Source organism: Paramisgurnus dabryanus, chromosome 5 (genome assembly GCF_030506205.2).
Source record: "Paramisgurnus dabryanus chromosome 5, PD_genome_1.1, whole genome shotgun sequence".
NCBI lineage: Eukaryota > Metazoa > Chordata > Actinopteri > Cypriniformes > Cobitidae > Paramisgurnus > Paramisgurnus dabryanus.
Genome location: NC_133341.1, coordinates 44781296 through 44805342, shown reverse-complemented (window position 1 = coordinate 44805342; position 24047 = coordinate 44781296). Strand labels below are relative to the sequence as shown.

The window sequence follows — 24047 nt, the reverse complement described above, 5'->3', positions numbered from 1 at the left end:
AAAGTCACATGACTGCAGTGAAGCGGATGATGTAAGACATGGCTGACGTGTTATCTGGTGCGCCCCAGCTGGGTTTTTTTTTGTTTGTTCGTTTACAGTCGGAGGGAGACGCACGCTGTAAGTTTGAAAAAAAAAATTTGCAAACATGTCTGAGGATAACACTGCACAACAGACGCTAATGACATTAATGACATTATTTTCATTTTTGTGTGAACTATCCATTTAACAACAACTTTTTCTAACTCAACTTTGGCTTTCTATATTTATCCAGAGATAAATTGTGAACCAAACGAGAGATGCTGTGCGCCACGTTGCCAAGTCCTCTGCTTTCAGATTTGGGCTTCTTTAAATTGATTTTTTCTGTGGGTTAAAGATGAAAGGATTTTGTTGATTAGTTATTGGTATTCTGGCTGTGAATAGTCTTTGTGATGCTTTGAGGCTAGTTTTGCTGGCTGTGAGTCTGCGCAGATGTCTGGATCGGTTTAGTTCACGTAAACAAACATTTTAATGGGATTGCAATGTTTGGGGTACATGTAAACTGTATTGTCGTAACCTGCAAACAGATTAAATTATCAGATTGACACAATTTTGTGCATGTAAACATAGCCAATGTGTGCCTATACAGAAGGTTACACAAAGCATTGCTGTAAAAGAGAGATTGAACAGTGTTTTAATGCAGTCTTTGGTGCCGTTCACATTTCGGTCCTAAAACCACCCAGAAAACCTGTGATCTTATTTTCTCTGCTTTCGTTTAGTGGAAAAATAGTAAATTGTACTAAATCATCCGTAATTATCAACTTAAGCCTCACTGTTTCTATACCTACCTATCTATCTCTATTTCCCCAAACAGCGCCGTGTGTCTGCATATGTTTAAAAGAACGTGAACGAAAAAGCCTACAAGTAGGCTTTAAGAGCTCATCTTTTTCTTAACAGAACTATTAATTATGTTTAAAGCCGCCCAAACGTGCCAAGCACAGATTCGTCTGTTTTTAATAAAGTCTGTTCTTCTAACTCCGCAGTGCATTGATGTATACATCGGTTGTAAATTTCCTTGTGTTAGAGAAAGACAAAAGATCAGTTCAAGTGTTGACGTTGACGCTCGGTCAAGCACACGTTCAACACACAGCGGATTACGTCACAGCTGTTGTCCCTTTATATAATGTAACAGTAGACAGAGAAAAAACAGCTCTGTCAGCGAATCCCTGGCGGACTTCATCTCACTGCTGCCAGTGTGAGGAAACACTCGCGGATGGAATTTCCTGAAGGCCTGATGATGGTGACGAGAACCGAGTGTTCCTCTCTCCGTCACGATCTTTAGCAAAACTTTCTGTTGTTCTCTTTTATTTGACATTTATTGGTCTGTTTTGCATAGAACATTTTGGTAATCATTCAAAAACTATTAAAGTGATAGTTCACCCATCATTTTCTCACCCTTCTGTCTCCAAAGCGTCTCCATTTGTAGACTGATGAATTTCTAAAGTCTTTGAAATAACTTTGTAACCCTTTCCAGCTTTATGTTAAGCAACAATTCTTGATCCTAGCTCCTCTGAAAGCTCTTTTTGGCGAGGCATGGCTCACATGTTGTGTTGTTCTTGTGCAGAGCAACTTTCAAAAGTTTGATGGGTTTTTATCAGTCAACGTAGATGTAGGACAGACCTCCAAATTTATTATCTTAACAAGACTCCAGGTGTGCTAAAACCTGACTCCAAATAGCTGTTTTGAGGTCATTAACTCAAGGGTTCACATACATTTCCAGAAGCACTATGAGATTTTTTGGTTGTTCTCAATAAAGAGATGAAAGAGAATCAGATTTTTTATGTTATTATTTTAGACACATTTTGTTTGTCAATACCCTTGACTTAAAGGGATAGTTCGGACAAAAATGATATTAAACCCATGATTTACTCACCCCCAAGCTGTCCGAGTTTATTTAAAACTTATAAAACTTTACTTACGAAAATAAATACCTTCCGGTAGCGCCGCCATCTTAGTCGCGTCCCCATTCAGGAGAGAGTAATAGCGTAGTGTACGCACTTTTCTTAGTGACGTATGACAAATTCGGAGTGCAGGGGCACAGAGCAGCAGCAGAGTAGCCTCCGTAGGCTGCGTAAGCTGTCATCCTGAATGCGGACGCGACTAAGATGGCGGCGCTACCGGAAGGTATTTATTTCCGTAAATAAAGTTTTAAATATGGATATTTCTACAACAACACCGTGCGGATTACCCTCAGAAGACCTTTGTTTATCATCCTGGAGCCGTTTGGATTTAATTTGTGAAGGATGGACGCACTTTTTTTGGACTTGAAGGTCGTGGACTATGGGTGGACCCCGTAACATTACATTTAATCAATAAACTGAAAGATCTAAAACATTTGATAAAATATCCGAAAATGTGTTTGTCTGAAAAACGATGGACAAATGCAACCTGGACAGCTTAGGGTTGAGTAAATCATGGGTTTAATATCATTTTTGGCCGAACTATCCCTTTAATCAAACCAAAATCAGTCCTTCCAGAAGAAGAGGTTTTTTTTGTGATTGTTGTGGGCAAAAATCCTTGATCTTGCGGCACGTTTTCTTAAAAAATGCGGTGGAATATGCGGGATATTGATGCAATTTTATTTAATGAAATTGCAGGAACTTGCAAAAATTGCGGGATTTTCAGTGATGTTCACGTTGCATGATTACATCACTTCATAACGTTCCCATGGCAACAGGGGACATGACTGCGCTCAACTTTCTTTTTTCTTTTCAACTTTCTGCTAAGATATATGTGACTTTTTGCTACAAAAATGTGGGGATTATAAAATCATGCAAGCCCCGCCTATTTTGCGCCCGGAAATCTGCAATTTAATCCGGCAAAAGTTTGAAAAAATGCGGTCCCTGCACAAATATGCAGACTTTGGCTGATTCGGCATTAAATCATGCGATTGCATAATCGCGTTTTTCTGGAGGGACTGCAAAATGGTCTCATTCCACATGCCGTTTTGATTCTCTTGTTAATGTGATGTCACACAAACAAGGCCCTGCCCACAGCCACTGACTGAAGGTTGATTTTGCCCAAAAGCTTTTTTAAATGTAGTTGTTCACATGTTGTAGCGCTTATACATCTTAACTCTTTCCCCGCCAGCGTTTTTAAAAAAGTTGCCAGCCAGCATTTTGCATGATTTTCACAAAAGTTTAATGCCTGCCTTCCAGAAAACGTTATTCTTTAAATATATAAACATACAATATATCAAATGAAAGAACAGACCCTCAGGTTCCAAACAAAAATCACGTTTCATCTTACTTTCATTAGTTATCTTTTTATCACCTCTCAAATATGGGAAGGTTTCTTCAAAAACACCCAATTTTGAGCAAAAAGCTGAGATAATTCCATTTTATGTGAAAAACTTTTGATAGAGATCAAATGCAAAGCGATCTTTAAAACATACACGGAGTTCTTTCTCTTTCACGTTACTTCCGGGTTGAATAAGTTGCGGAAGCCATCTGGTGGATAATAGCGGTATTGCAGAAAGCCGGAAATTCTTGTCATTGGCAGCAAAGCGTTTTCTCTTAATTGACGAGTTAACTCGTCAATGGCAGGGAAAGCGTTAAGATACTCTTGTTTCACACTATTCACAGGAATCAAATCTATTTTAACCAAAAGTGCTCACTGTTTGTTGGTAAGGGAGTGAGGAGCTGTAGCTCATTTGCATTTATTTTCTTCTAAATAAATGTTATATAGAAATCAAACATTCAAAAAAAGTCAGCGTAAGACTGAATGTACTGTGTACTACACTACAGTAACCCCACCTTTCCAGGGTCTGCTCCATTTATAGGAATACTGTATGTTGTTTTATATTATTTAGTGTGGATTGACCTTACCGGTTCTAACCTGTTACAGTGTATTAAACACTTTTTTATTTTTTTAGATCAGTCAATGTTTATGAGGTTTGCAACTGTAAGCAGCAATGCACAAGTTGTGCCTGCCATGAATTGGAATACAATTTGCGTTGCTAAACATCTTCCACATTTGTGTGCTCAGGGCTTTCCAGGAGATTTCGGGGAACGAGGACCACCAGGACCTGACGGAAACCCAGTAAGTTAAGCCAAAACAATAGTGTGGCTCCTCTTCTTTAGACAAATTATTATAATAACCATGTATGTTCAGGCTTATGTTTACAGTCAGGTGTAGTATATCAGTAAGATGGCAGCGCACCAGAAGTAATGTCTCGTTAACCTCTTCATGCCCTTTTACTCTCACTGCTGTGCTGAGTCAAACCACAGTTTATAGAGTCTAATAAATACCTTTGATTTCTGCCACCACAATAACACTCACAAACTTGTTGGGCGTCCGGTCGGTGTACCGCTGTGATGATGAGGAAATCAGCAGTCAAAGCTGCTTTTGCCATTACAGGGGTTGCCTTACTTCTGATTGTTTTCCCATTGCCTTTTCCTTTAAAACATTCAATAGTTTGTCCTTTTTTTCTCTGTTTCCATGTCCAAGCAGACTTTGTTTAGGCAGTAATTGTGATGTATTAGTTTTGTTTTAAAAGTGATTAGTCAGAAAGTATAATCTGAAGGAAAAAGAGTCTGTTTGTCAAAACCACACAGCACTTTAGGAACTGTGCACAACAACCTAGCGTTGTGATTTTTTGGTTTAAAATCTGCATGCTAGATTAGAAAATTCGTTGAGAAATTTTGAGTCTCTTGCACAAAGAAAGTACATTGCCTATATGAATAAAATACTGTTGTGTACTTGATATTTACTATAGTAAACTGTAGAAAATTGTCTAGATACTACAGTGTTTTTAAACATTACCATGGTAAAGATTAGAATGTACTACAGTATTTACCACAAATTATTTAACCCCACACACATACATATTCATGTCAGATTTTTTTTATTTATAGATAAAAAAAAATATTTATAGATAATATAGAATATATAAAACATATAAATCAATATATATATATATATATATATATATATATATATATATATATATATATATATACACACATGTAAATGATTCTTAAATACATACATGAATGTGTGTGTATTTATATGTACATAATAATTATTACACACAGCACACAATCATATATTATGCCAAAAATCACTTTTATTTTGTATGCGATTAATCGCGATTAATCTTTTCCCAGCCCTAGTAAATACTACACAGTACTATAATTAGTACAAATTAACAAAGTGTTGTAATTACTATAATTTAATACAGTATTTTCAAACTTTTTTGTCACCTGAACCCCTTTACCTAAAATATTTATTTGGAAGTACCCCTGTGATTTTAAGTCAATATTTAAATACTTTAATAGCACATTTGAATATTAACTTTATTTAGTTTAACTTTAAAATTGATAAAAATAAATAAATAAAGTATTTATCAGTAGTATTTTACATACAGTAGTTAATGTTGTTATCTCCATTATCTGATTCTTTTGTAGTGTTGTTTAATAGTCACATGACATGCAGATTAAACAAATAAAATATATCTTTTGTTAGTAAAAATCTGCTTTGTTAGTAAATGTTGTTTTAAATTATTTAAGTAATTAATTAAATGTTTTTCATGAACTCACGAACCCCCTGCAATTCCCTCGCGAACCACTAGGAGTTTGCGAAACCCAATTAGGGAAAGCCTGCAGTGTACTATAGTTTACTATAGTAAATACTAAAGTACACCACAGTATTCTTTCATATATTCTTTGTCTTTGCTAACAAACAATACGCTTAAAAATTACAGTATTCCTGCATCCCAGTTTACCTACTCACACTATGTCCTGGGAAAATAAATATATTTGAGCGTATACCAGTATTCAAGTACTGAGCCATAGTAAATTTTAACAGAATGAGCAAACATTGTTAGTGTTAACAATCACACTCCTCGCATAAAAAAAATGTTTCATCCTACCTTCATTATTTCTCTTTTTATCACCTTTCAAATATGAGTAGGTTTCTTCAAAAACACCAAATTTTGATTAAAAACCTGAGATAATAAAATTTTTGTAAAGGACTTTTGATAGAGATTACATGCAGAGTGATCCTCAAAACATACACGGACATACAGCTGTTTGCCCTAGGTTGATATTTCCGGGTTTTATAAGTTGTTGAAGAGCGCACGAGCACCTGGTGGATAACAGCGGTATTGCGGAAAGCTGGAAATACTCATCATTGGCAGGGAAGCGCTTTCTCTTAATTGAAGAGTTAACTCATCAATGGCAGGGAAAGAGTTAATATATTAATTCAGTTTAGCATCACTAAACTCCTTTAAATTTTTCAATAATGTCAACTGAGTGGTGTGCATGAATCTGCATGACTGCATTTGGGATATACACTTCTAATACCATTTAGCATGGATAGTATGTGAATTAGAAGCTGTCTGGCTGGCTCTCTGCTATAATGTAACTTTATTCGTATCACACAGAGACTCCACACACTTTCCTTCTCAATCTCTTCCCTTCATCAGCGATCACTCGACAGGAGCAGCCGACCCTGTAACAATCTATCTCCTCTCTTTCAAGAACAAGGAGAGGGAAAATACATTGGGGAATTTTCTGGCTCACTGATGAAGGGAGGATGTAGGTACAGCAGGTTGCAGTCGTCCAGTCACGCCACACAACAAACCCCTCTCTGTGTTCCTCAGCGGACCCTTTCATTTACAGAGGGGGTGATGGAGGGCACAGATTAAAGTTTAGCCCCTCCTCATCTATTCAACCAGCACGGGTCTCCTGTAGTTTGAGAGTATCTGTTCTTTGTTTTTTACAGGGGGAGATGGGTTCACCAGGCCCTGTTGGCATCCTAGGCCTTATTGTGAGTAGACCAACTTATCATTGATTTTGTCAGGTTTATCTCCCATGTTTTCATGTCCTTGTGCATTCTTTCCCATTATCGTGTAAGTATAATGGACTTTATTCATGGACTGAACAGAATCACGTTTTTGTGTAAATTATTAATTTATTTACTTTAAATTTGTTTGTGTATTGTGAATAAGAATTGATGTGTGCAGTGAATGTAGGTTAATGCTTGTCACTTTAATGGCAGGGTGACATGGGACCTGTTGGAATTATTGGTCTTCCTGGACCAGTGGGACTACAGGTGAATTTTTATAACCATATATTTTATTCATTCAAGTGCTTTAAATGCCTTATACTTGTCTTTGCTGGAATATTAAGCTTGGAAATAAGGCTGCAACAAGCAGCTATTTTCAATTGAATTAATATTCTACCGATAGGTCACACACCAATATGAGTGGTACTGTATAGACTGCCAGAAAAAAGGTACAAAAGCTGTCACTAGGAGAGAGGTCATAATATGTCATTCAGGTACAGATATGTATCTTAGAAGTACCAGTAGGTAGCTCTGAGGTACTAATATGCACCATTTAGGTACAAAGGTGTACGTCTCAAAAGGGTGCAACCCTGGCGACAATTTTTCTACATTTTTGTAGATCTCACAGAATATGAATCATCTATCATGAATATATAATTGAATGACTTTATTTGCCTTTTAACGCCTGCTATGATGGGTATGCTCTAGTCTTCAGTCCATACAACAATGGTCAGTTGTGCCCATTTTTCTTTTCATAACTTCTGTTTTTTTGATGTCATACAGGGTGTACCAGGAAGCCCAGGGGAACCAGGACTGAAAGGTGATAAGGTGATCTGAATACTCTTTATTAGCTTTTGTTTTTCTGTGGAATTTGCAGTGAAAATTTTGACGAGAGGTGATCTAGTTTGTAAACCAACTTAATACCAGCTCAGCTAGGCTGGCAGGCCAGCTTAGACCTGGATAGATAACAGCACAGATTTATTTGTGGATTTATCTAAGGCGTTTGATTCAGTAAATCATGAATTGTTATGAAATAAACTTAGCAGTCCTGGTTTTGGACCTGAGACCTTAAAATGGTTTGAAAATGATTTGGCAGACTCTGTGTGTTCATGTGGAGGAACACAAGTTGGATATTCTTGATATACTGGAAGGGGTTCCTCAGGGTTCCGTATTGGGACCTATTTTGTTTTCAATTTATATAAAATGTTTGGGTAAAAAACACTTTTGTGCTGATGATACTGTTATTAATACAATTATTCTATAAAACAGGCAGTGAAAGAGCTTAAGACACTGGGTTATTGGGTAAATTCACAGAAAACAAAGGTTTTTTTTTTCAAAAACTCATTCACAAGAACTTGACAATCGTAGTATTTTTACATCTGATGGTAAAATTATTGAAAGGGTAACTTTAGGCATTTGGATAGATGATAAACCTTTATTCAGTGTACACATTGCTCATTTAATCAGGAAGCTCAAAGTGAAGATTGGCTTTTTTGATCTTATTTTACATTTAATGCCAAAAAGATATTGTGATTGACTATGGTGACATATTATACATGCATGCAGCCTCCTCCATCTTAAAAAGCGTTGGTTCAGTGTATCGTGCATTATTATGTTTTATTACAAATGCAAAATCCCATACTCATGAGATGTTGATTGGACATCGCTAACCATATGTAGAAAACAGCATTGGTATGTTTTTGTTTTTATTTATAAAGCAAAACTAGGTAAACATTTATTTACATTTATACATTTGGCAGAAGGTGTATTTTGTTCTGTAGAATTCGAAACCCACAATCATTGCACTACTAATGGAACCAAGCATGGCCGTCAAAACACCAAAGGTCAGGAAGTCAAGGCTATAGCTAAAACGTAGAATGGAGTTTAATTTATTAGGGCATTCCTGTAGGGTTCCTCAAATCCTGCAGAGTTTAGCATCAACCCTAATCAAACACACATACCTGGGATTTTCTAGTGATCATGAAGACATTGATTAGCTTGCTCAAGTGTGTTTGATCAGAGTTGGAGCTAAACTCTGCAGGGCACTGGCCCTCCAGGGTAGGATTTGAGGAACCCTGCTCTAGTGGGATGGATTTGACTGACGCCGGTCTAACAAGTGAACAGACATATGTGGTAAATTAAAGAAAAGTGAGTGGGTTCATTATCATTGGTTTTAAAAAGTGGGTGGGTCTTGTCCTACCCACATGTAATGGTTCCAACGCCCATGCAACCGAAAACCAATCATTGCTGCCATCCTATGCTTAAATGTTAGATTTGCTGCCAGAAAATGTTGTATTTGGGAATGATTCCCTGTCTCCATGTCTACAACTTAACATCAACCACATTGTTACATGACCACAGAAAGCTGAAGAACTTGACTAATGATCGAGATTAAACTGCTTGAGACATCCAGGCTCAAAGTGGCTTTTGACTTTGTGTTGTCTCTATTCACAGGGTGAAGTCGGTTTGCCCGGGCAACCAGGAGAACCTGGATTTCAGGGTGACAAGGTATTTGAGCCACAGTCTACAGTACATAACACCCGTGTGTGCGTTTGTATGTGCGTAGTTGTTTATTTAAGCATACCAAGGTGACAGTTTTTATGTCTTTTGTGATGATTCATTGGATTTTCCAGGGCATTCAGGGCTCACCCGGTTTACAGGGTATTCGAGGGAAGCCAGGGCCACAGGTTAATCCATTTTATTATTATATTTTGCCAAGCATAAGTTGATTTATTTCAGCCATTCTTAAGTGTTGATAAATATCCATATTAAAGCCAGCGGTCTATCCTGTCATTCTGTTAGGGAAAGCGTGGAGATCCCGGGCCGGAGGGTTTGCAAGGTCCACCTGGTCCTGAGGTAACTCTTTTCCTAATCGTTCATTTTGTGTTTATTTAAAGCACTGCAGAGGGATGACCATTCATTTGCACTTGTTTATAAAGCTCACACAGCTTTCCAATAACTCTTAGCGGTGGAGACTAGTCGTGACAGTGGGAGTCTATTTTTTAGATTAATTGCAATGAATGCCACAAAGTTATGAAGACCGCATCTAATTGTCATTGCTTTTTCCTCAGGGTTATCCAGGGGATATCGGAGCACCAGGGCAAAACGGTGTCGAGGGCCCAAAGGTGTGAAACGTCTTTCTGTTTTTGGGTTCAGGGTTCCCACGGAAGTTCTTGAAATCCTTGAAAGTTTGTGAATCTGGGGGAAAAAATTCAAGGCCCTGGGAAGTTTTTGAAAATCTACATACATAGATACAGGTCATTGAAGGTGCTTGAATCTATTTAATGCAAGAAGTTTTCTGGAAAAAAAGTCCATATAATTCCCTGTGTAGTGTAGGATAATATCATAAAATTTTTTGACTTTTTAAGCACACGTGCTAAACTGTTCGCTTTAAATGCTTATATCTTCTGTATGCGAATGTTGATTCATACCAAAATGCTTTTTTGCATAGTTGTGTTTGACACATGAAAACGTCTCTGGTTACTTATGTAACTGTTGTTCCCTGAGAAGGGAATGAGACGCTAGTCTCCCTTGCCATACTTCCTGCTTCCCTGTAACGCCTTCTTTGGCAATATTTCAGATAGCGATATACTTCCTGGCTCCCACGTCAACTTGTCTTTGTCGTTAAGCCTCACCATTGGTTGAATTTGATATACACATTCAGACGCACTTACCCCTGGAGGCGTCCCCAAAGTGTCACCGCAGTGACGCAGCGCGAGTTCCCTCGAAAGGGAACTTTAACAATGTATCTTAAAAGCTAACACGATGTAACCTTGCTCTCACTTGAAAATGTGCCCTACATTTAGTTCTTGAATTTGAGAGTATTGGACCTGGAAAGTCTTTGAAGGGTCCTTGAATTTGAAGTTAATTAAGGTGTGGAAACCCTGTGGGTATTAACTGTTATCTTGGAGGATTTTAGCTCATTAGTCCAAAATTATGCGCATGTCTGTGAAATACAGGCAATAGTCTGATAATTATGAGATTAGGGTCACATTTGTTCTTTTTAGTCGTGCAGGTGTACTCAATAGGGGTCTGTGTACTGTCCAAAAAAAGAAAGACCCAGACCAGGAACCGTTCACTAAGCGTAGGGGTCTGGTGGGGTTGTTTTCCCACAAATGATCACCTGACCATATTGCTACTGTGGACCAATCAGAATTAAGTATTACGTGAACTTTTATGTTTTTCAGGGAACCGCGGGATCAAGAGGGCTTCCAGGTCCTATAGGAGTTTCTGGGCCAGAGGTAAGACCTCCTTAGTTACAATCTCAATATTTGTGTAAACACTCTACATGTAGGGCTAACTTGCACTATGCATAGAGTAACTACTAGGGATGGGCATGATTAATCGACGATCGATAATTGATCGTTAAGAATTTAGTCGATGACGTTAATTTGTTATTGATTAATCAAATACTTTTTTTAATCTAATGCAGGTTGCGTTGCCTAGCGTAGCGTGTGTCTTGAAGCAATTAAATGAATTTCACTGTGTGGCAGCAATTCAACATTTTACCACCAGGGTGCAATATTTGACACCATACTCCGTTATCTGTGACCTTCCGTTTTGATTTAAAAAAAACTAATCATGAAGAGGTCATGATTTTTTGGAACAAATGAGGTCTCTGTTTAAGAATGCGGCTCGCAGCTGCAGGTTTCGCTGCTTTAGAGCACCGCATATTCAAGCGCATATATGTTCCGTTTGTCTAACTAAATGTAGTTTAACTATTTGTCTCAAGTTGATCTTGTAATAAAGGTCTTATGGAGGAAAACACGCTGTATTTTTGTATTCAACATTTTTTGAATTATAAAAGTTAAATAATTATTTTTTATTTTTTATAGACTAAAAAAATTTAATCGAATGCCCATCCCTAGTAACTACTATAGATACAAATAGATACAAAGTTGCTTGTGCTTATGCACCACTAAAGCACATGTGGTCTTCACATTTGCATACCATTAAAATACACAGACCAATGATGATTCCAGATATGCATAGTAACATAACACAAAGATAAGAAAGAGTTCATTACCCTATTAAATTTATTTTTTAAACCTTAGGGAGATCAGGGCCCAACAGGTCCAGCTGGTGATCCAGGACTAGAGGTGAGTGCTCTCATGATATTAAGTTCACTGTATACATGAACATACAGTAATAACGCACAAGAGAAGTTTCAGCAAAGCAATTGATGCTGCTTTACGTTCATTTTCACATTTAAAATTATGCATTTTGGTGGATGCTTTTATCTAAAGTCGAATTCCAGAGATATGATGATATTGCTTCTGGTGCATGTTTGAGACATTTAATAAAATGACATCGGAGTGATTGGAGGGTTTGGGGAGGAAATGTTTATTCCACATGAAAGTCTGTACAGACCAAATGAGTGGGAACACAATGTGCTTGTGTGTAATGAACACACTTATTTACATACTGTATCAGGAAGAGTTGCAGTGCTGCGTCTTAGCATTTTGTGTCATTTAGCTAGTTTGTTATTTCCCAAAATCTTCTGCAATTGATAAATAAACACCAACTGAAACAATTTCCCTGAAACAACTTTTTTAAGCTCTGAACGCTTCATAAATATTAGTTTGACTGTAAATGTTTACTGTAGTAAAGAATAGCCTGGCCTAATTTCAAAGCTTGTCCTATAAACAGACGCGTACACACGACGGCGAGAGATGAGTTTAACCCAGTTTACCTATATAGCAAAAAATGTATTATATAAGTATAAATGTAAATATATTTTAAAAATATTTGATATCTGTCCTTTTACTCAACTAAGGAAGTTGGGTAATTCTCTACTTGTATCCAAAGCGACTTGTGGTGCTTTACAAGGTATACACAACGGTTTATAAGTATTTGTGTTCCCTTGGGATTGAACCCATGACCTTTTGCACTGCTGTCTAAACGCTCTACCATTTGAGCTACAGAAACGCTTCAAGATTCCATAGTTTGAAGCAGCTGGTGCAAAGTGTGGGTAATTTAGCTAATAGGGGCCGAGGGTCAGACGTTAGCTAATAGCTGGCCGGAGAAAATCTATCTAGGTTCCAAAATAAGCACCTCTGGGTTTTGTTCATACTGTTTAAAGCTGTGAGATACATGGGTACTGATACATTTCGGAGAAGTTTTTTAATGACATTCCTCCCTCTGAGATTTGATATGTCGGTAGATGGAGGACCTTGGCGTCAGGGTGGCATGCACTTAATGAGATATCAGGAAGGAGGTTCAGAGAATCGGGAGTCCAGTACTATGGGTCATTTATGCTTTCTGTTCAGGGCAGACTGGGGAGGAAGGGTTTTCCTGGAAGTCCAGGGGAAGATGGAATGAAGGTAAGAAATTCATCACTGCCGAATGGTTACAATATTTAAGTGTTCCAGTACTGTTTTCAATTTAGGGCCCGAGATTTTACACTGGACATGGAGTGGTTCGCCGACATTGTGCAAATTGTGTTTTTTGTATATATCGTATGGCCCTATTTCAAGGTATACATTGTTAACTGTGATCCTTTGCTGTAGGGAGAGCCTGGAATCACAGGAGAGGCTGGGATGCTTGGTGAGAGGGTAAATGATTTTTTTTTTATGTATAAACATGTTTAAATATTTATTTTTCTGCTGGTTTTAGTTACTCAATTTTGTACACCGTTTTCCAAAGGGTTCTGCTGGTTTCATTGGGCCTGTCGGTGAGACGGGGGTTGCTGGGGAAAAGGTCAGTAAGGTCATTTGTTCTTGCAACATTTAGCCACATTTACATTAAATTCACATTAAATGACAATTCTGGAGATCGTCCCTGTTGTATACTGGCATCTCTTTACAAATGTTTATGCACTGTAAAAAAGATTTGTTGGTTATTTGGTTGCCTTAAAATTTTGAGTTAATTGAACTTAAAGGGGCCATGGCATGAAAATCTGACTTTTCCATGTTTAAGTGCTATAATTGGGTTCCCAGTGCTTCTATGAACCTAGAAAATGTAAAACAAAATCAACCCAGTAACTTAATTTTGGTAAATCATTCTCTGCAAGCACGTGAAAAATTAGGTAATTGAATTTTGGCTCTCCTTATGATGTCATAAGCAGATCTTATTATAATAATACCGCCCCTTAATCTGCACTATCCAACCACGGCACTGCCATTAAATGCAGAGAGAAAGAGAGAGAGAAAAAACAATTGACAGCACAATTGAGTTTGAATTGCAACAAACCACCATCATTGTGATCAGTGCATTTCATCAGCTCATTTGCATTTTAAAGGACACACCCCAAACGGCACATTTTTGCACAAACCTACAAAGTGGCAATTTTAACATGCTATAATAAATTATCTATGTGAAATTTGGTGCTAAAACTTCACATGTGTACTCTGGGGACACCAAAGATTTATTTTACATCTTAAAAATGTCTTGTGACATGGCCCCTTTAAGTGCTGTAATTGGGTCCCCATTCATTCTATCAATCTAGAAAATGTGAAAAAGATCAACCCAGTAACTTAGTTTTGGTGAACCATTCTCTGCAAGCACATAAAAAATATGTCATTGAAATTTGGCTCCCCTTGTGATGTCAGAAGGGGATAATACCGCCCATTAATCTGCACTATCCAACCCGACACTGCCATTTAGTGCAGAGATCAGCTCATTTGCATTTAAAAGGGCACATTAAAAAACATTTTTGCTCACACGTACAAGTGGCATTTTTAACATGCTATAATAAATTATCTATATGGTATTTTGAGCTAAAGCTTCACAAACGTACTCTGAGACTGCAAAGTTCATTTGACATTTTAAAAAAGTCTTGTGAATGTCCCCTTTAAAAAATATTAATTAAAAAATAAAATGTGTCAACTAATATTTATAGGTTAAATTAGCTCAAAAATGTAAGGCAACTAGGTAACTTTCTTTTATGTTAAAGGAGTAGTCCACTTTATAGATGGGGCCCATTGACTTACCATTGTATTTTTTTTCCTACTATAAAAAGTCAATGGACCCCATCTTTAAAGTGGACTACTCCTTTAAACCAACAATTGTTTTACAGTGTCGTGACACGATAAAGACCGGGGCTAGGTGTCACACGTTTACTTTAATAAATATTTCTCAGGGTTGTGAAATATTTCTACTATTATTGACGCCCTGATCTATCATCTGTGAAAAACTACCTTAACAATCTACCTTTATTATATAGTTGATTCTTGCCACTGTGGTTTTATTGTGCATACCTTAGATTATGATTTATAGTTTGAAACCAACATTTAAACCATTGACCGAGGAAAATTGGACATTCGACTAACAATGACTTTTGACAACTCCCCCATCTGACTAGTCTTCATCTCTCCTATACTAAATCATGCTGACATTTGTGTTTTCTTGCTTAAACGTCGGCACAGTGTTAGTATTGCTTTCTTTTGTTGTGTTAGCCTTACTTCTGGTTCTTGTGTTTTAGGGGGATCGTGGTGAGATTGGGCTGCCAGGACCACCCGGAGAAAAGGGAGCAATGGTAGGCAGCATGTCTGTACCTCATCTCTGCTCTCAAGAGCACCAGGGCCTTTAATTTCCTCTTAATCTTCTGTCACAGTAATTCTGCAGATGGCTAGAAGTGTTGGAAAGTAGAATCGTGTGGGAAAATGCTTAATCATCCATTTTCCATTCATGAGATAATCAGAAAAGCCAATATAGCAGTCATTTCCTTTACAATGACATAAGGAAATCGTAGACGTTTACTTGGCCAAAAGTGGTTAGGGAACAATGTCAGTTAAAACCAAATTCAAGTCAAGCGAAAGACAAAACCTAGGACAACATTTTCTTTCTTTCACAAAGGTTTGTTGTTCTTTTAACATTTCTACACCATTTCAAACTCTTTTATTTTATTGACATGGACAACAAATACATACAGATTTAAAAAAAACTCCAGGTTTGTGTTTTATCCGGTTACTCCAGTTTCCTCCCACGTTCCAAAAACATGCAGGTTATAGGTGAATTGGACATGCCAAATTGTCCTTCACCAAACTTGTGTGTAGATTAACCAGTTCTTGCCCTGAATATAGCCATAGATGCTGGGATAATAAATAAACCATAAATAAAAAAACGTGTTTTTTTAAATGCTGTTTGTTATAATGTGTCTGTGTGTTTTTAGGGACACCCAGGGGCTCCAGGTGAGAGGGGACCATCAGGACCAGCAGGTACACCAGTAAGTTAATGTTATGCATTCTTAAAAAAGAACTGTAAAAAAATAATTTATCTTACCAAAGGTCACAAACTCTCCCTGTCTAAACAGTTTATGCAAGGACGTAGATCTAATATCAGTTATACACCTCTACACTAGAGTGCGGATCTGGGCGCATTTTTTTGCTCCTTGCCCGGCCCGCGTCCGAAAGGGCAGTAACCGAACCCGACCGTAACCCGACAGGCATTAAGATATTTATGTCCGAGCCTGACCCGAGCCCGAAACAGTTAAAAATCGCATTGTCACAGCAACATAAACACATTTCCGCAAACATGAAGATGGATGGCGTTAGTTCATCTTAAAATTAAACTTTTTTGTTTATCAGCTTACCCTCAGCCCATCCAAAAGGTAGGTGACTTTGTTTCCTCAGTAGAACACAAATGTAGATTTTTAACTCCAACCGTAGCAGTCTGTCAGTTGTATAATGCAAGTGGATGTAAACAAAAATCCGACAGAGAAAAAAAACATGCACAGACAAATCCAAATTAAACCCGGCGGCTCGTGACGACACATCGATGTCCTAAGACACGAAACGACCGGTTGTACGAGAAACCGAGCATTATTTATATAATTTTTTACCTCTAATACAACACAGTACTATCCACAGAGAAACGGGAGCCCCGTATAGTGTATGCCCTCACGGTCACCCGATACAGTAGGTGGCAGTATGGACCTGTGAAGTTGTTTCGCAACCCACTACTAAACATTAGATGAATAAGAAGGTGATGTGAACGCGCGTGTTTCATTTTAAGATGAATCACTTTTAACAGGCTCATTGGCTACCTACATATTATAATAAGCTGTTTGAAATTTCAAATGTTCAATGTCTTACTGTGCCGAGCCCGACCCGAACCCGAACATAATTTCTAAATATCTGTCCGAACCCGGCCCGGCCCGTCGGGTACCGTCCTCTACTCTACACATGAATACTCTATTTTAGAGTTCATTTAGTTATAATAAGTGAAAAAATCGAATTAGAATAGTTATGTGCTAATTAAAGGGATAGTTCACCCAAAAATGAAAATAATGTCATTAATCTTCGGAACACAGTTTAAGATGTTCTATACTTAGTTCGAGAGCTTGTTGACCTTTCAATGAAAATCTATGTACGGTATACTGTCCATGTCCAGAAAGGTAATAAAAAATCATCAAAGTAGTCCATGTGACATCGGTGGGTCAGTTAGAATCTGTTGAAACATAAAAAATTCATTTTGGTACAAAAATAACAACTTTATTCAGCATTGACTTCTCTTCTTTTGATGTACAACGCAGCTGACGTGTTATCTGGTGCGCCCCAGCTGTTTTATTTATTTATTTATTTTTTGTGCGCCCGAGGATCATTTAAAATTTGAGGGAGACACACTAAGTAAGTTTGGAAAAAAAATGTGCAAACATGTCTGAGGATAACACATCATCGTGTATGCAGTCACGTGACTTTAGTCTCGCGCATGTGCTTCACAACAGACGCGGAAGAGAAGAAAATGCTGAATAAAGTTGGAATTTTTGTACCAAAATATATTTTTGAAGCTTGAACACATTCTAACTGACCCACTGATGTCACATGGACTACTTTGATGATGTTTTATTACCTTTCTGGACATGGACAGTTTACCTTACGTAGTTTTTTAATGAAGGGTCAACAAGCTCTCGGACTTAATATAAGATATCTTAAACTGTCTTCTGAAGATGATCGGAGGTCTTACGAGTTTGGAAAGACATAAGGGCGATTCATTCATGACATTATTTTCATTTTTGGGTGAACTATCCCTTTGAGACATGTCCAGTTTTGTGGTCCAGGGTCACATATCTGATGTTTCCATGCATAATAAGTCGTTGACAATCCACTTTTGGGAAACAAAAGACAGATATTTTTTTTGCATTTATATCTGTCTCTTCCCATCCATCAGCATCATGAATGACATAGAAACACATCTCCAGAGATCAGCTGTTTTTTGTATTATTGTGCTTTTGTTATTCCCATTTTAATGTTATCATCTGGTCTGCATCTTTCTAGAAGAATCCAGGAAGAGTGCAAAAACCCCCTTAAAAGCTTAGTGACTCAGTGTCTTGGCTTTTTCCGTTTGTACATTACACAGCTAATTTAGAAGGTTGAGGACAGCCTCAGACACTAGATGAATGAATTAATGAAAACCCCAAAACTGCTATTATGCAAATGTTGACATCACGCAACCTTTGGCAGTGTTCTGGAGCTCGTATGAGTCCAGCAGAGAACAAACATAAACAGCACAACATGAAGGCCTTTGAAGGACAGAGCTTTTACCCTGGAGCTATAATTAGGTCAAGTGATGTTTGTTTGCATGCCGGAGACTCAGGATTACAGAATTCAGATCTCAGTTTTCTTTGTTCTACAGGGGCCTCTCGGTTCCAGAGGACTCGGCGGCACAAGGGGACCCAAAGGCGAAAGGGTAATAATCGTTCATTCTGATTTTCTGTGAGGTCGGCCTTTGTATAGGTGTAGACGACGCGCACACGAACCTGATTTATTTTTCCAAATTGTGTTTGTGGTACTGCCTGCACAGTCATTTGGAAGTAATTTAATCCCATTTTGTTTAGACAGTATGCAGTATGTCTGCATCTGTTGCCATAGCAACGGCTTAAGCGTCCGAAAAAAAGCTGTAAGTGTGGAAAGGAAGAATGGAAAACTGGAAGTTTTGCCTCTGTTCATTACGATTATGAAACAATCAGAATTACTTGGATTTTAAACCGCATGCTTATGTGGTTTGGAACGGGTTTGTAGGAAACTGGGATATTCATGTGTTTTTATTTTACTGTTCAGACTGCCAGTACGTTTTTTGCTGACTGTCTGAGCAAGACAAGAGGAACGATCTGAAATGTTGTCAGCTTGCGATTTCTCGGTCTGTTTCTAACCGAGCTCGGCAGAAATCTCCAAACTTTAAATGTGCATGGATTTTTGTAACCTCCATTGACGTCTGTATGTAATTAAGTTCTTGTACATTGGGGTAGTTTAACATCTTGTAGACGTAGTGTTTATACTGGACTGGATTTGTTTTATATTTACAGTCAGTTAAAACTTAACTTGACCCAAACCAATGGTGTCTTCACGTCTGCTCGTGTTTGCCTCATTGCTATTTCAGATACATATTAACATTATTTTTAATGTTGTTAATACATTTTAGCATTTCGAACTTTAATCCAGAGTTATTGAATCATAGATTTAAATAAAAATAATAATAATGTCTACAGTATAAAACACAATCAATCTGGACACATCAACACATAGGGAAAGATCTGTAGTATATTTAGAATGAGACTCATTTGTCAGTAAATCTGTTTATAGACTGCTCGAAAATATTAAATCCATCTGTAGTATAATTACGGGTTCTTTAGAAGTGAAACAAAACAATCACAATTCAGTGCCACCCACAGGGACCCACTCCGAATCAAAGCTGCGTCCCATCAGCTGGACAGTAAAATTCATATCTTAACCATTTGGTTGTGCAACATGCTGATGGGTGTTACGTGTAATGGAAACCTGTGGACATCCTGATGGGAAACTCCTAAACATGAGAACTGTAATGTCATTGATGCGAGATTTATGTTCTCGTGAGACGTGAACATCTGAATTAGACACGCACATTTTTTTAACGCTCCATCCTCAGATACTGTAGATGAGAGTTGAAGCAGAAGAGTAATTTACGTTTACATTTATGCATTTGGTAGATGTGTTTATCTCAAGTATGCATTTACATAGTACATTCAAGCTATACATTTGATTTGTATTTGAAGAGTTTTTTAAAAGAAAAATCCAGATAATTTTCTCACCACCATGTCATCCAAAATGTTGATGTCTTTCTTTGTTCAGTCGAGAAGAAATTATGTTTTTTGAGGAAAACATTGCAGGATTTTTCTCATTTTAATGGACTTTAATAGACACCAACAATTAACACTTAACTCAACACGTAACAGTTTTTTTTTAACGAGTTTCAAAGGACTATAAACGATCCCAAACGAGGCATAAGGGTCTTATCTAGCAAAACGATTGTCATTTTTGACAAGAAAAATAACAAATATCCACTTTTAAAGCACAACTGGATCGGGTATCGGACTAACGGGGCCGATGCAAATCCGATACTGTGCGTTTCTCGTGGTTCTTACTGTCATGCTATGGAAAAGTCAGACTATTATTAAAGCACCATAAATGTTTTATACACTATATTTAAGTCTTCTTAATATATTCGACAGCTTTATGCGAAAAACAAATGGCGGACTACATGATATACAAATATAATGGCGGACTACATGATTGTGTTTGTGCTACAGAAGCTACTAAGCCTACTAGCTTTATTACAGCAAAATCTATTGCTTCTATGCAATTGTGGTGAGCAGCAAGCGATAATGGACAACACCATACGCCACATGCTCTTAGATCCACCGCGGAAGACAACCAGGAGAAAGACTCTGCTCTTGCTCTTGAAGTTGTTGCGTTCGCCATCACTTCTTCTTCTCTTGTGCTGGGTCCCAATTCGCCTACTTGTACTACGACCTAAAAGTATGTACTGTTTTTGTGAGGAAAATGTACGTACTTTTGAGTGTGTAGCAAAAGAGTATGCACGTTCTGGGACGTACTTCGATGACGTCATGCAAAGTGAACGACAACGTGGTTGCCTAGTTACGCACACCAAACGCAGGTAGTTTGTGAGGCGGCTGGTTATGATGTTCATGTGCAACAATGTGTGTAATGAAAGCTACTTATTTTAAAGTCAAAATAGTTAAAGTTTATAGTATAACTATTGTTTAACGTATTTTAGGCTTATTTTATACTTATGTTTGCAAATCAGAAATACCGCGATGAAAATGAACCATGCTTTTACTATAGTAAAAGTTTAGTAACCATATTTCTTAATAAAGTTAACATTTGTACAGCCACAGTATTACTACAAATAAGTCAGTGTGGTTAAACTATGATTAGTGTAGTAAAAGGTGTTTTTTTCATAAGGGTTTATAGTAAGGTATAAATCTAAGACAGAAACATAAAAAGAAATACATAAAAAAGACACATGCATGACACAGTACTACAGCCATGGTACTTTATTTTCACAACATCAACCGAATATTACGAGACAATGAAAGATAAATTTAATTAGGGTTAAACATTTACATTCTTACACTTAAAAGCTGAGGGCGCATCACCGCTGCTGCGTCTGGCTGCCATATTTACATCACCACAAAGCTCCTCCCTCCCGCACGCAATGGGTTGTGGGCAATATTAGCCGTTAGAGTGTGGATCGATCTGCACTTCGAAATCTAACCGGAAATAGTAGACCATCCGGGTATCTTTGGGATACTCATTTCAACATACTACGTTTTGGGACGTACTAATTCTAGTTTCGAATACTATTTAGGACGGATAGTATGCGAATTGGGACTCAGCATTGGTTTGTATACAGCGCGCAAGGTTATGCGCATGCTCAAAGTCTTCTTCTCTGTGTATAGTGTATATCTGTGGCAGAATTACAGCGCCCCATACTGGTCTGGCATATATACTACACCGCTTTCAGTCGGTTTCAGTGGTTTCGTGTGTGCGCAGATATTTCTTGAGACGACGCAGTGTTTACGGATTAATTTTTTAGAACGAGGAAAAAAATGATTGGATAGTCTGTGGACAAAGCCTTAGACAGAAAAGGTTCTTTTATGGCATCGTGAAGCACCTTTATTGAATAAGTGATACTTCCATTGTCAAGAAACAACTGAGATAAGGATCTCATTTGTGATGTTTTCATACCTAAGAGCCCCTTCTGAGTCTCTGTTCTGACCTGATTCAGTCCAAATGTTAGGATTAACCCCTGAAAGGTCAAAGGTTTGGTGAATGATATCAGAGAACAGAGGCAGCAGTGTTCACGTCTTTTCTTCAGCAGAAACCATGAAAATCTCCCTATTTATCAGTGTTTCCACCTCTCAGACATCCTAAAGTCGTGAGAAATCATCCATGTGGCTTACATTTGTCATAAAGCTCATGAATCAGCACATTGGAAAAATAACAGCAACTTTACCTTCCATGATGTAAATGCTTCACAGAAGTACTTTCAAAGCTGAAGTCATTTAGGTCTTTTGTGGCCAGAGTGATTCAGCAACATACAGTAAGATCATAAAAATTACTCTTGAGTTGTATTTACGAAATAGCATTTGCCATCTGGGTTTGTCAACCTTTGACTCAATGCTTAAATGTACATCTGTTACAGTACTGTATATTGAAGGAGTTGCATATTCCACTGACTCAAAATTCTAAAAAAAATTTTTATTTTGTTTGTGCAAGTAGGCCCTCTGCTGTTCGATTATGCATTGTCTTATACTATATATCACTATTGTTCTATCAATGCCAATCACAGCTCTCTGTATTATCATTACACAGGGTGCAAGAGGACCGGACGGAGCGGTTGGAGAAAAAGGGTTAATGGGAATCCAGGTAAAATTTGTATTTTTAACTATTATAATAATTTTTGTAAAGGTAATTGAAAGATCCTTCTGTGATGAGACAGAATATGACATCAAATGTATCTTATAGTCTGTTTACATAAATGTTATTGATGTATAAACAATATGGGGCTTTTGTGTTGTTATCTTATTGATGTCAGTTTTTTTAAAGGAACAGTATGTAAGAAATTTATATCAATTAATCATAAAATGTCCCTGATATGTCACTAGACATTAAGAAATCATTTTCATTTCAAATACTTATATCACTGACAACAGTGATCCGGCCAGGATATTGTCATTTAAAAAGTGGAGTTGCAGCCCTCAACTGATGTTTATGTTGTCATTTTGTGTATTGGCCACCAGTTGTGTGATTGCAGTACCAGTTTTAGCCACAAGTTTTGTGATTGCAATACCAGTTTTGGCCACAATCCTACATACTGTTCCTTTAAGTATGTACAAATGGAAACAAGCCTGCATGTGACTAATTCTAATCCTTTAGTTAAAGGATAGTTCAGCAATAAATGACAATTCATGATTCACTCACCCTCAATCCTTGAAAGTATATTATGTATATGATTTTCTAATATATCAGAATTATATTAGAAAATGCCCTGGCTGTTCCAAGCTTTATAATGGTAGTAAATGGTGCTTCCTATTTGAAGCCAAAAATGTCCATCCATTCTTTACAGAAGTAATCCACATGGCTTCAGGGTGTTAATAAAGGCGTTCTGAGGGCAAACGATCAGTGACGGCTCGTGACTGCTCTTCCGAGGGGCGCAAATTACAAATGTGTTGTTGGAGTGTCATGTGTGTTGCTCATGTTTTCAAAATTTGTGTTGTGTCAAGTGCATCACGTGTTTTGTCAAAATAAGTGCCTGCTGCACACACGTCAAAACCGTTTATGATAAAAGAGACGCTCGCGTTCACACAATACATGCAAGACACTCCCTTAACTCTTTCACCGCCAGCGTTTTTTAAAAAAGTTGCCAGCCAGCGCCAGCGTTTTTCATGATTTTCACCAAAGTTTAATGCCTTCCAGAAAATGTTCTTCTTTAAATATATAAACATACAATATACCAAATGAAAGAACAGACCCTCTGCTTTCAAACAAAAAAGAAACGTTTCATCCTACCTTCAGTGGTTCTTTTGTAATCAGCTTTTAAATATGGGTAGGTTTCTGCAAAAACACCACATTTTGAGCAAAAAGCAGAGATAATTCAATTTTTGTGACGGACTTTTCATAGAGATCCCATTCAGAGCGATCTTTAAAACAGACACGGACATGCAGCCGCTTGCCATAGGACAATACTTGGATAATAGCGGTATTGCGGAAAGACGGAAAATCTCGTCATTGGCGGGGAAGCGTTTTCTCTTAATTGACGAGATATCTCGGCAATGGCGGTGAAAGAGTTAACAGTAAACTTTGGTTTTGCATGAGATTATGCTAGTATCTGGCAAACACGAGCGTCTCTTTTATCATAAACCCTTTAGACGCATCTGCAGCTGGCACTTATTTTGACTAGACACGTGATGCACATAGGTTCACTCGACGCGCCAAACACAT

General features: G+C 37.7%; 1 protein-coding gene across 1 annotated transcript in view; it reads left to right on the top strand.

The window, feature by feature from the left end:
* The window catches only part of col27a1b (collagen, type XXVII, alpha 1b), a 137671-nt gene that overhangs the window by 52394 nt on the left and 61230 nt on the right, over positions 1–24047 (top strand). The window contains exons 13-29 of the mRNA XM_065284333.2: positions 4024–4077; positions 6763–6807; positions 7039–7092; positions 7609–7653; positions 9280–9333; positions 9459–9512; positions 9628–9681; positions 9897–9950; positions 11013–11066; positions 11880–11924; positions 13095–13148; positions 13335–13379; positions 13471–13524; positions 15248–15301; positions 15938–15991; positions 18400–18453; positions 22419–22472. Of these exons, the coding sequence (XP_065140405.1) occupies positions 4024–4077; positions 6763–6807; positions 7039–7092; positions 7609–7653; positions 9280–9333; positions 9459–9512; positions 9628–9681; positions 9897–9950; positions 11013–11066; positions 11880–11924; positions 13095–13148; positions 13335–13379; positions 13471–13524; positions 15248–15301; positions 15938–15991; positions 18400–18453; positions 22419–22472 (882 nt within the window). The remainder of the gene's footprint in view (positions 1–4023; positions 4078–6762; positions 6808–7038; positions 7093–7608; positions 7654–9279; positions 9334–9458; positions 9513–9627; positions 9682–9896; positions 9951–11012; positions 11067–11879; positions 11925–13094; positions 13149–13334; positions 13380–13470; positions 13525–15247; positions 15302–15937; positions 15992–18399; positions 18454–22418; positions 22473–24047) is intronic.